Source organism: Artemia franciscana, chromosome 15, assembly GCF_032884065.1.
Source record: "Artemia franciscana chromosome 15, ASM3288406v1, whole genome shotgun sequence".
NCBI lineage: Eukaryota > Metazoa > Arthropoda > Branchiopoda > Anostraca > Artemiidae > Artemia > Artemia franciscana.
In genome coordinates this window covers 39882080-39895548 of record NC_088877.1, presented here as the reverse complement: position 1 = coordinate 39895548, position 13469 = coordinate 39882080, and the positions used below count along the sequence as shown (strand labels likewise).

At 34.8% G+C, this 13469-nt stretch overlaps 1 protein-coding gene across 1 annotated transcript in view; it reads right to left on the bottom strand.

The window, feature by feature from the left end:
• Positions 1 to 5540: 5540 nt before the first annotated feature.
• Positions 5541 to 13469, bottom strand: part of LOC136036462 (lipoyl synthase, mitochondrial-like) — a 28218-nt gene continuing 20289 nt past the window's right edge. Inside the window, exons 6-7 of the mRNA XM_065718707.1 lie at positions 13057 to 13172; positions 5541 to 7427 (exon numbers count right to left, since the gene is read on the bottom strand). Of these exons, the coding sequence (XP_065574779.1) occupies positions 7186 to 7427; positions 13057 to 13172 (358 nt within the window). The 3' untranslated portion in view covers positions 5541 to 7185. The remainder of the gene's footprint in view (positions 7428 to 13056; positions 13173 to 13469) is intronic.

Below are 13469 nucleotides of genomic sequence, written 5' to 3'. Positions count from 1 at the left end.
CAAAAATTACAATTAATGAGTAAATGAAATCTAGAATGAAAAGCAGTTAAAATGAACAATCAAACCAAACATAAAGATAACAGATAATATCGGTGAATCAAAAAGAAATTTAAAATAGTAATCAAATGAAAAATTACCACAAGCAGAAATAGAGTTTGAACCAATAAAATCTTCTAAAAGCCAGCGTTATTAGCACTTAACTGAAAACATCCTGTAATTCGAGCATTGTGATCATTATTTCGATAAAAAAAAGCAATATCAGAAACCCAGTCCATGCTATATTATGTATCTTCCTTTTATATTTGGGCCGCAATAAGGATTTCCACTTATTTTTATCTCCCTAGGAAAAACATCTCTTGTGAAATTTCACTTAAATTTTCGACTATTAAAATTCATAAAATCTCGAGTCCTTGCCAAAGCAAATCTCTTTTATGATGGGAAAAACCTTAAAAACAAGACTGGTAAACGGGTATATTATCTTCCCGATATATTTGAAGCCACTGGGCTGTGTGATGAAAGATTAGCCATATGAAGAATTTTCCCTTTCTTTTTTCTCCCTTGAAACGATGTTTCTAGTTTAGTTCCACCTCTTGTAGAAACAACTTGCTTGTGTGACAGCAACGATGTCACACAAGAATCTTAGAAAGAGAACTAGAACTTCCGATTATCAATCCAAAGAGCCGCCTCCGAAGTTTAAACGATCACATTTTCTATATATACATTATAAGCCCCCAGGGCATACCTTACAACCTAGCCATGAGGGATCTAGGGGGATTGTCTTTGTCTCAAAAACATAACCTGGGGATCTTTCCTTTATGTTGAATTAAATAAAAAAACAAGTTTTTTTAACTGTATGTAAGGAGCGACATTAAAACTTAAAACGAACAGAAATTACTTCGTATATGAAAGAGGCTGCTTCCTCATCAACGCCCCGCTCTTTACGCTAAAGTTTGACTCTTTCTCTCAATTCTTCTTTTTAAAACAGTAAAAAACTTTAGCGTAAAGAGAGGGGCGTTGATGAGGAAGCAGCCTCTTTCATATACGAAGTAATTTCTGTTCGTTTTAAGTTTTAATGTCGCTCCTTACTTTCAGTTAAAACCTTGTTTTTTTTATTTAATTTCTGAACGTTTTTGAATCAATGCATGTTTTGATTTTGGCTCTCCGCAGAGGAATAATTAAAACGAAATTTGTATTTTTTTTTTTTTTTGGCTAAATGGCTTTCTCATAACTTTGATCGAATGATTTTGAGAAAAAAAGAGCAGAGGAGGAAGCCTAGTTGCCCTCTGATTTTTGGTTAATTAAAAAGGCAACTAGAACTTTAAATTTTTTACGAATATTTTTATTAGTAAAAGATTTACGTAACTTATAAATTAGCTTACGTAAAGAACTTTTGTATTCTCATATTTTTATTACATATATGAGGGGGTTCGCCCCCTTGTCAGATCCTCACTCTTTACACTAAAGCTTAAATTTTGTCCCAATTCATTAAGAATGACCCCAGAATCACAAAAGCCGTAGAATAAATAGTTGAAATTACTAAAAATACTTTAGCGTAAAGAGCGAGGTATTAGGAGGAGGTGAGCCCCTCAAATGGGTAATAATTTCTGTTTGTTTTAAGTTTTAATGATGTTCCTTACTTCCAGCTGAAAGAACTTTTCATATTTATTTTTTCATTTTTTTTTTAAATAATGCTAGTAAATCCCGCGCTCCCTTCATGGAGATTTTCTTTCCCCATGACAAATTATCGACGGAAGGTTCCCCCAGCATATCCCCCTCTTCTCATCCCCTCCCCCCAACCAAAAAATCCTCCTGAAAACGCCTGTACACTTCCCAATCACCATTACTATATGTAAGCACTGGTCAAAGTTTGTAACTTGTTGCCCTCCCACGGGGACTGTGGGGGAGTAAGTCGTCCCCAAAGACATAGTTATAAGATTTTTCGACTACGCTGAATAAAATGGCTATCTCAGAATTTTGATCCGTTGATTTTGGTAAAAAAATCAGCGTGGGAGGGGGCCTGAGTGCCCTCCAATTTTTTTGGTCACTTAAAAAGGGCACTAGAACTTTTCATTTCCGTTAGAATGAGCTCTCTTGCAACATTCTAGGACCACTGGGTCGATACGATCACCCCTGGGAAAAAAAAACCAAATAAACACGCATCCGTGATCTGCCTTCTGGCAAAAAATACAAAATTCCACATTTTTGTAGATAGGAGCTTGAAACTTCTACAGTAGGGTTCTCTGATACGCTGAATCTGATGGTGTGATTTTCGTTAAGATTCTATGAATTATAGGGGGCGTTTCCCCCTATTTTCTAAAATAACGCAAATTTTCTCAGGCTCGTAACTTTTGATTGGTAAGCCTAAACTTGATGAAACTTATATATTTAAAATCAGCATTAAAATGCAATCCTTTTGATGTAGGTATTAGTATCAAAATTTCATTTTTTAGAGTTTTGGTTACTGTTTGACAAACGGGCTAGCTCAAAATTTTAATCTGATGTGTTGGAGAAAATGGCGGGCGTGGGAGGGGGGTTAGTTGCCCTCCAACCACTTTTGACAGTTAAAATGGGAACTAGCCCTTCCAATTTCCAATCGAATGAGGCTTTTTTCGAAGTTTCTACGACAAGAAATAGCCATCTCAAAATTTCTGTCAGATGCATTTATAGAAAATGGAGGTTTGTGTGTATGTGGGGGGGGATCCAACCCCGATCACTATGAATCTGAGGGCACTAAAACTTCTGATTACCAATCCAATGAGCCCCCTCCAAAGTGTATACGATCACCCTTTTATATAAACCTTATTTGCCCAAGGAAATAACTTACAACCCTTGCCCTAAGGGCTGTATGGGGGTTTTCACCCTTAAATATATAATTTCCGGATCTTTCAACTACGTTGAACAAAATGACTATCTCAAAATTTGGATTGAATGTGTTTGGGGAAATGGTGGGCGTGGGAGGGGGTCAGTTGCCCTCCAATCACTTTTGGCTATTAAAAAGGGTACTAGCCCTCTCAATTTCTAATCAAATGAGCCCTTCTCGAAGTTTCTACTGCAACTCCTTCGAAACGAAGTGCAAAAGTAAGTAGAAACCCTCGAGTTGGCCCGTTTCTCATTACGTACCCCAGTTGCTTCAATTATCATAGGCAAATACACAACATAGCCGTTTACCGATGACTTTTTCTTAGAGGTTTTCCCACCTGAAAGCAAGATTTGGTTTCGATTTGAAACTTTATAAATTTTGATAGCGGAAATTGTGCATACTTTACTACACTGGACACAAAGACACGCCTAGAAGATTGCACAGTGACCCTTCACATGATCAGGAATTTAGTGACATTTAGGTACATCTTGTTGCTTTTGACAATCTTTTTTTTTTGAAATGGGCAAACTACTTAATAATATGACAAACAACAGAAATAATATTAGTAAGGTAAGTGCTATCACCTGTAACACATTTGCACTATTTCAAACCATTAATAGGTTTTAAATCCCATAGGAACTTTTAATGCAAAAACATATAGATTGGTGGGAGACCAAACCCTATTTGGCTTCTCCCCATCTCCACAACACGAAATATCAACTCCCCTCTCCTCAAAACATAACATGAATCCCCTCCCCAACAGTTATTGTAAAATTCAACCCTTTCCTCCAAGCCATTCCTATAATAATTCGGATATGCTAGACTCACATGTCACATCGACTGTTCTCTGCCAAAATGTAGTAATTACATTTTTAAAGTTTTCAGAAAATCACATAACAGTGACAATTCTCATTTCCGGTACTGGGAAAAAATTTAGATGAATACAGAATTTAAAAGGATACAGACACAGCCGGTCTTTGTCAATTTGTCATCCTTAATCCGCAGAGCGTGTCCAAGCCATTTCAATGTATCTCTCATTACATGTTAGAAGTTCCACATTTACTGTTTGAAATGTGATCAGTCAGACGGGTACCCAAAACAATCCATTGACAATTTATATCGAAAAAATCTAGTAAATCTTCCCCCTTCTTTCGAAGCACCAACGCTTTAGAACCATACTTAACCTTGACTTAAGTCTTTTGCCGGGCACTGCTCGGCGTTGAGAGTGACGTCTGCCTCCTCCACCCACTTCGGTCCATGGCGAGTATTTGCTCTTCGCCCTGTCTGATGTTTGCCATCGCCAAGAACTCGGACAGGCTGTCGGACCAACGTTTCTTCGGTCGGCCGCGAGGTCGCTTCCAACCAACTTTGATAGGGTCGAATTCGTAGATCATCTTTGCGGGTAGATGTGGTGGCATTCGAAGCAGATGCCCGAACCATCGTAAGGTTTGCTCGGCTGCTTGAGTCGAAAACCAAGACTGCTTTGTGAGCTGCAGAAGCTTTTCATTGCTGACGAAGTCGGACCATCGTAGACCCTCAGTCCTCCTCAGGCTCTTTGCATGAAATACGTCTATTTTCTTGAGGGTTGCAGCTGATGCTTGCCATGTCTCAGCTCCGTAAAGCATCACAGAGCCAACTAGAGCGTTGAAGATCCGCAGTTTCGTTGTGCGACTGATATTTGGTTTTCGCCAGAGGTGACGATTCAGTCTACCCATGACAGAAGACGCTTTAGATAATCTTGCCTGCAGCTCGGGGAGAAGTGAGCCATTTGAAGAAATTACGGAGCCCAGGTAGGTGAAGTCTTTAACAACCTCGATGCTAGTGGTGCTGTCCAGGCTAACTGGAGAGTTAACAGCAGGAGAAGAATTAACCACTGAAATAACAACAGCCTCTAATATTATTACCTTGGTTTTCAGACTCATCTTCCTTTTTTTTCAAAAAAATTATCGACTGTGAAAAAACGCCCAGAGTCTCAGGTGTTCTACTTTTAACATCTTCACGGCGCCCATTATCTTTACTAATAACACTACCCAGGTAAGTAAAGCTGTCCACTTGATCAATCCTTTCGAAACCCAACAATAACTCTTCACTTTCAAATTATTCCCAGTTTTAGCGACTCAATCTTCTTAACATTAATTCTCAAACCTGCTTCTTGCACCCTGAACTCTTAAGACCTCCCAAAAGTCAATTCATTTTGCTAACATTTTCAGTATAATCCAAGGTTATTATCTAACCTTTATATAAGGTTAAACATTAGATAACCAGATCATAAACCAAATCTGGCCCAAGATCTGTCAAAAATCTTGAAAAAGGGAAGCCAACTAACCCATGCTCCTCGTATCGCTCAATTACTGTGTCGCCACTTTTATGCAAACTTCTAGAAATGCTTATATGTCAAATGTGGGACACTGTTGCCAAATGCCAAACCACCAGTTTGATTTTGCGGTAGGGCTCGGTTGCACTGTTCGCCCTTGCTGCTATTTTGTCTGATTCTGAGGCAACGGGTGATCCACTTGGTTACTGGCTCTTTTCATTTGAGCCGGGCTTTTGACTCGTCGGCGCACGCGCAGATCCTTTTAGCAGCGTACAAACAAGAGATAAATTTGTGTATTGTCAGTATTATACAACATGTACAATAACCTTAGATAAAGCCTTAACAATAACCTTAGATACAGCATAATCCAAGTCTAGGAGAGTTTTACTTTCCCAGTTGATTCCGCACTCTCCCATAACCTTCACTATGCTCCTTAAAACAAAGTCATAAAAATCATCCATCGAAATGGGGATAAAACGTAATCCTGCTCAATAGCTCCTGAATCAATATCAAACCAGCTACTAACATTATTTTCCACGTTAGCAGCAGCAATGTTTTTCTTGTAAATAGCACTAATCACTTTAATGTATTTTTTCTGGTATACCATACAAGGATAAGACCTTTATTAAAGCTCTTCTAACGCCAGAACCTAACGATTGTTCATAATTCAGACCCTCCCATTTTCTGTTAAACTCTCGTATATTTTTCTGTCAAAATTGTATAGGTATGTATGCACTTTCCATCTTTAAGAAAAAGGAAAAGAGGCCTTAACAGCTGATGAATATTTACGTCATCTATTTGCTTTTCATCCATTCACAAGTCCTTTACCTCACGTATAGGGATGGGTACAGAGTTGCCATAACCTTGGGCTCATTTTTTTCAGGCTTAGTCGTAAAATCCTTCTCATCTCTCAATGAAAGGGATTATAATTGATTTTATTATAATAAATTTCATATTTTCGGCATGTTCGTACTAAAATTTGGCCGTGGAAAGCCGATGGGTTGTGTTTTTACCCCTGTATATATTAGATCGGATCTCAGAAAGTAGAGCGGAGACACAGTTCTGATTTCGCCATTAAACTCACCGCGTCAAGATTCGGAGAGATCCATCTTTAATTCAAGATCAATTTTGTGTATAAGTATAAATACTAAGTTTTGGTCGAGGACAGCTAATGACAAAGCTAATTTCAGACTGCCAGTGTAATTTATTATACTAAGTGGTTAGGTTACGTTAAGTGTAACCTTTCCGACCAAAACGAGTCCTTTCACACAAGGCTAACGCCTAAAATTCATAAAACTATCATAATCCTCGTCTAAAATCCTCACAATCATCGTAAGCAAACTGTTTAAACATTATAAACGTGGAATGGAGACAAGCTATAGTCAAGAATGAATGATTTTCAAGGAAAAACCTAGAAAAATCAAGGAATTCTCTGCTGTTGCAACTATATTAACTTTTCTATATCGTAGCATAATCTTTCATAACGTAAAATTCTAATTAGAACTCGAGTCTGCTTTCTTAACCAATCAACAAGTCGTAACTTATGCTGGTGCAAAAGTTTTTCCAACACAGGGTGAACCATCCATTATACTAAAAGAGACAATTTGTTACATTATCACTTAACACCATGTTAAATGTAACACTAACAGTGTTGGTAGCAACACTAACCATACTTACCTCAGGCTAGGTTTTGAAAAAGATTCAATTAACATTTATTTTCTACACAAAAAAGAATAAGAGCGAAAACTCAATACAACCAATTGAATTACAGTAAGTAAAATCCTGTGAAGTAAGCATATAAGAAAGTTGTGATTACAGTATAATTAAGCAATACTACACTATTAGCATATTATAAGAAACGCTTGCTACTATAGCCGTAATAGCAACCCTGCTTACCTCAAGTTGAGGTTTGACAGATAAAATTCAAACGATTTATGTATGTGTTTTTAACAGAAAAAAATGTAGAGTGAGAACTCACCGCTGCTAATTAATTTACAATAATAAATTCTATTCACTCATTTAAACTTATTTTCTTTTTCTTCTCAACAATATTCTTCAAGAAAAATTCACCAGCTTTATATGAGCTACGAACTAGAGGGCCACTCGCAACATAGAGAAAACCCATATTTTTTCCTTCAATCTCGTATTCGAGGAACTTTTCAGGGGTTACATATTCTTGTACCTTCAGGTGACGTTTTGTTGGTTGCATATACTGACCAAGTGTTAAACAATCCACATTGTTTCCACGCAAATCTGTAAAAAAAATTCAAAAAAATAATAAGACGAAAGAAGACATAGCACAGCCAGATTATTACACGATATTTAGATTTTCCATAATTCATAAACAGAAAATATTAATAAAACTAATAATAATTAAACCATTAAAACCCGTTACTATAAAGTATAGCTGGCCGTCATTTAGGAAAGTTTTTGGCCAAGAGATAAGGTGGGCTTTTTCACCCTAAAAAATAGGCTGATAGAAATGTACTATTTGTGTTCTTTTTTAAATAAATTACCGAGGATAGTAAAAATGAAAAAAAAAATCTTTAAATTGGTTAAGTGGAAACTTACAGAACCATGTACGTCTTAAAACATTAGGAAAAACTGTACTTTTTCACCCTAAAAAATAGGCTGATGGAAATGTAATATTTGTGTTCTTTTTTAGATAAAATACCGAGGACAGCCAAAATGAAAACAAATTCTTTAAATTGGTTAAGTGGAAACTTACAGAACCATGTACGTCTTAAAAAATTAGGAAAAACTGTACTATTTGTGTTCTTTTTTAGATAAATTACCGAGGACAGCAAAAATGAAAAAATTCTTTAAATTGGTTAAGTAGATAACTTACAGAGCCGTGTACGTCTAAAAACATTAGGATAAACTGTACTTTTTGTGTTCTTTTTTAGATAAATTACCGAGGACAGCAAAAATGAAAACAAATTCTTTAAATTGGTTAAGTGGAAACTTACAGAACCATGTACGTCTTAAACCATTAGGAAAAACTGTACTTTTTGTGTTCTTTTTTAGATAAATTACCGAGGACAGCAAAAATGAAAACAAATTCTTTAAATTGGTTAAGTGGAAACTTACAGAACCATGTACGTCTTAGAAAATTAGAAAAAACACAGAACTCAATTTTTCATGAAGAAGATCTTCAATATTCAAAGTCGTCTTTCTTTTTTTTTTTCACAAACGCCCACCGATTTAAAGAATATAGAACCTGTGCTAAAAATCAGCAGATATCAGCGAAAAAATTATATCTTCATGAAGCTCAAGAAAGTGTAACTGTCCCGAGTACTGCAGCAGAAATAAAAGACAACCATTAATTGATAGTAAACTGGGTAAAAATCCAGTGATTGGTTGAGAAAATTTAGGCTAATCCTAACACCTTGTTAACAAATAGAAATTGGAAGTGTATGCATCATGGAATAGCTAAACTCTATGGTAGGCATCAATTTGCTATAAATAATTTCTTTGCTATTGAATAAATATTATTAAAATCATTCAACGCTTCAAATTACTACTTGTTGACTTGTCTATAAGAGAATCTTTTTGGAAAGACCCAAATCATATTTTGCCATATTTATCCCTTCCAAATATTTATTCCAAAAGTATTACTTTTATTGCATAGCTTGTATCACATAAAGTAAAAATATTAGATTTATTGTATCACTTCAGAGACCAATGAAAATAATAAATGCATAACACATTCAAGTATAACAAAGACAGGTTGAAATCTCTTCTTGTCTAGTCGAATTTGACTAGTGGTAGATACAAGATGAATATTAATTCTCCCATGCAAGATAAATATGAAATATTTCAATACAAGGATTCAGCGCTCAGTTATGCCAAACAACAACAACAAAAAATCTATGAAATGGATTTGCTGATTGTTTAAAACAAACGTCGTGTAAAAAAGAAAAACAACTTCAGGGAATGAACAGTTGCTTCAGGGAGTTGAACAGTGGCCAAAATACAAGCTTTAAAAACGAGGAGAGAGGGAATAAAGGAGGAGCATTCCCCAGTATATCTGCTTCAAGAGGCCTAAATTTTCCACAGGCTACGTGTGCTAGCCAACGTGTCTGTCTTAGGTACTTATTTTGTAGAAGTACCCCCTCCCCCAAAAAAACTACCATCAAACATGACAAAACTTCGGTTTTTCACTTTTAGCATAATCCTTTATTTCAAGTTTTTTATCTTATTATGTCTGGTCTAGGATATTCGTCAGCTCTTTTAAGATTTTTTTGCAGCATTTTGGCACTTAATGAATGATTTAGTGTAAGATTGATATATACCAAAAAAATTTCTAAAATGGAAAAAGTGTAGTATATAGTTTATCACAGCGGAGGTGTGCTTATATGTTCCAATTGCTAAAAAAATATACGTATAATAAGTATATAAGTGTAATAAAAAATATATAATTATTTGGCCTCACTAAGATGATTAAATTCACCAAAGAAACAGGTTTTAATCTCGTGGAGGTTAGGCACCTGGTTTATAAAAGGTATATCTTTCTAAAAATTCAATTAAATTAAAAATTCAATTCAAAAAATTGAATTCTGCTTTCTATAAATTAAATCCAAGATACAATCGGATTTTTTAGGACCTATAATTTTTAGAAAACAGTTTGGTAGAACTTCGATGTTTAAGACAATAAAACCCCTAAAATTGTGGCCACAAATAGAAAAATAATTGATTGAAAATAATTCATAATTTATCATAATAATTTGAAGTGTGAAAACTTCTAAATCAACCTGTCTTTTATTAAAACTAATTTCTGGTATTTCAGACAATGCAACCTACAATTAAATTAATTTTCTCCCAAAAATGAATAATAATTTTATTAATTTCAATTAATTACAACTAATTTATCTAAATTAATGAGTTTATATTTAATTAAAATTAATTAGTTTTAAAATCTTTTTTTTTGGTGTCCTCGGCGGAATTTTCGGCATTTCCAAGAATAAAACTTTCCGGTTTGTGTTCCTAGTTTCTGATCAGTTGTTGGGTTTTCGATGGACAGTCTAGATAAAAACTTAATTCTACCAAAAAAGTTAAAACAGGGACTGATGAAGATTCTCTCTGGAAAGACTAGAAATCACATATCATCGAATGTATGATTGTCTAGGATTTTAGACAACAAAAAAAGCTAAATATTAATCGGTGAAATTGTTGGAACTAGAAAAATGTGACTACGTTCCTGAACTACGCTCCTGAATCTACAGATGGAAAGCTTATTAATCAATAAGCCTTTCCTAGACCAAAAAACCGAATACGACAAAAGTCAAAAAGAGGGTGACGGAAAATCTTCGATGTCACACTCCCAATGTCAAAAATATGTCACAACGTCAATGTGCAGTCACAATGTCACAAGAGTCCACACTAAAAATTCAAGAAAAAATCCACCCATTGGTAGACAATAAAACATATTCTACTGCACAGTCAGACATGAAATAAAAATCAGCGATAAAAATTTGCCACAGTAATCCACAAAAAAGCACAATCGACCATATTATAGTTCCATATCACAATCTGTCGCCATGACGCCCCAATCATCAGCATTAAAAATTCAACAAGAAAACCCACTCAACGGTACACAATCGACCATGTTCTTGTTCGATATCACAACGTCAGTAACAAAAGAAACAAAACTGATTGGTACACAATTTTCCTATCGTCACTAGTTACGAAACTTTTATAATCAATTTATACAATCAATTTTATTGAGTTAAAATCAAGTTGGCATCAATCCATGACTAATTGAAAAAAAAAAGCCAAGACAGATAGTCTAAGTGGAGAGGCACAGATGGCATAAGCCTTTTCCAGGAATGTATAAAAATTATTTCATTTTCACTTGTTGATAGATAGTCTATCATCCACCTATCCAACTTGGGGCAGAACTAAGGTAGATAGTCATAGAACTTTAGGGACAAGATCTATGTCTTAAAAGACAAAAATCAAAGTTTCTTAAAAAATCGAAGAAGAATTGTTTTTATTTTGTTATTTTTTATAAAATGTAAAGTTTTATTACAAGTACTTGCAATTCTTGATGATAACGACGAAAGGGGATTCTTGTTCAAACTAATCCTTTGGTAGCAGAGGACTGTTCTAGGGTGAATTGCAAGGCTAACACAACTGAGCGTGATCACAGAATTATATCATAAGTTATCTTAAAGAGATAATCAGGAGAGGCAGGCATTTTCAAAGTTGGTGACGTGAAAAGTCTGTAATCTTTGTTGAGCACATTATTTATAGGAGGGAGTTTATAAAAGGATTATTAATACTATTTCGCAATTCAAATATTTTTTTTTACTATAGCTAAAAACATTGAATTATTTAGCAGCTAGATTTTATTTTTGTCAAACCAAGATTTGTAAACATTGTACATAAAGCCTCTTGAATTACCGCCGCTGGTTTCCCCAAAGAGCTGAATAATATTTATTTACACTCTGTGGTAGATTAATATAGAGGTTTTCATATTGACGTATTTTCCTCCAGCGAATAGCGCCATCCAGAAGATGGTATCTCCAACTTTAGGAATCACTGATCGCGCTTGACAAAATAGTAAAATTATTTGAGTATTGAATAATTGAATAATTATTTGAATACTGAACCTTAGGAATCACTGATCATGCAAAAAAAAACTAGTTAAATTGTTTGAATATTGAATAATTATTTGAAAATTGAACTTTAGGAATCACTGATCGTGCATGACAAACTAGTAAAAATATTTGAATATTGAATAATTATTTGAATATTGAACATTAGGAATCACTGAAAGTGCATGACAAATTAGTAAACTTGTCAGATTATTGAATTGGGGCAGAATGTCAAAAAAGCAGACAGCAAAAGAGATTCCAAAGGACCCCAAGGGTCAATAAAGTTAAAAGAAGAAGCAGAAAATCAGGATGAATAATGACAGCACGTTTCTTATTTTTAGCGGAGCAAACAGAAGTCTATGGTTTTAGTTTTATGCATTATTTGTAAAAGAATATTTAAAAAGGATTATTAGAATCATTTCATAGTTCAACGTCTAGGGACGATCGATACCATAAATGTCATTTTGCGAGTCTTAGTACCGTCAGTCTCAAAGACAAAGGGCCCAGTAGCAAATTTTCCTAGCACCACAGGGAGCTTCCGAAGCAATTTTGGTAAAAATTGAATATTTACCAACCATTCAAAAAGCTAACGAGAGACTAGTTAGAAACTAAAAAAAAAAACAAAAAAATTATCTCACTAATTTAACAGTTATTTAAACTAATTTAACAATAAGCTTAACAGTAAATCGTTGTCGATTCAATGAACATACTACACAAATAATACGTCCTGTATCGGCAAAGATTTCAATCAAGGCGGTTAGCACAAAAGAAAACATTCAAAGTTCCCTAATTATTCAATGATACTTATTTTGAGCCAATATTTCCAATCAGGTATGCAAGAACATTTTTAGGAACTGTATTGTCATGAACTTTAAAAAGAAAATTCTACTCCACTCAATAAAGAAGTAAAAATTCACCCTTTCTAATGATGCAAGTTTCGTTAAACTGAATATCTCTATCTCTTGGCACAAAACGGGAGAAGTTAAAAAGTTTTTCTAAGATTTCCAGTAAACTAGGTTTCGGCTTTTAGTTTTTGTCGTGTATTCAGGTTTTTGTCGTTAATACAGGTTTTCGTCGTTTATTCAGGTTTTTGTCATTTATTCAGGTTTTTGTTGTTTATTCAGAGCTGTTATAAAAGCATTACTAAGAACGGCAAAACAATTCTGAAAAGTTTATAAAGAATAAGATAGTATCTTTATGGTATCGAATGGCCTTAAAAAAAGTTTCTTTACATAGTGTAGATAAAAAAAAATAAATTATCATGTGTGTGCCCTGATACTTACCTTCCATAGTCTTCCTAACCTGATCTTGAGTTTCACCAAGTCCAAGCATAATCGAAGTTTTCGTGACTACATTAGGCTGAGCTTCCTTAGCAAAGCGAAGAACCTCCAAAGACTGTCTGTAATAGAGAACAAAAAGTATTATCAAATCGCAAAGAAAAAAAAGAAGCTGAACTTGACTACAAAACAACTCATTACATTAAGGGAAAGACAGAGACAAAAGTAAGTGAGAAAAAGAATGAAGAACGTGAGAGAGAAAGAGAGAGAGAGAGAGAGAGAAAGAGAGAGAGAGAGAGAGAGGGAGAGAGGGGGATGGAAAGAAAGACAGAGTAGTAGCAGTAGAAGTAGAGAGAGAGAGAGAGAGAGAGACAGAAAGGGTGGAAATTTAGTTGAACATAAAGGAAAATAGGTATACA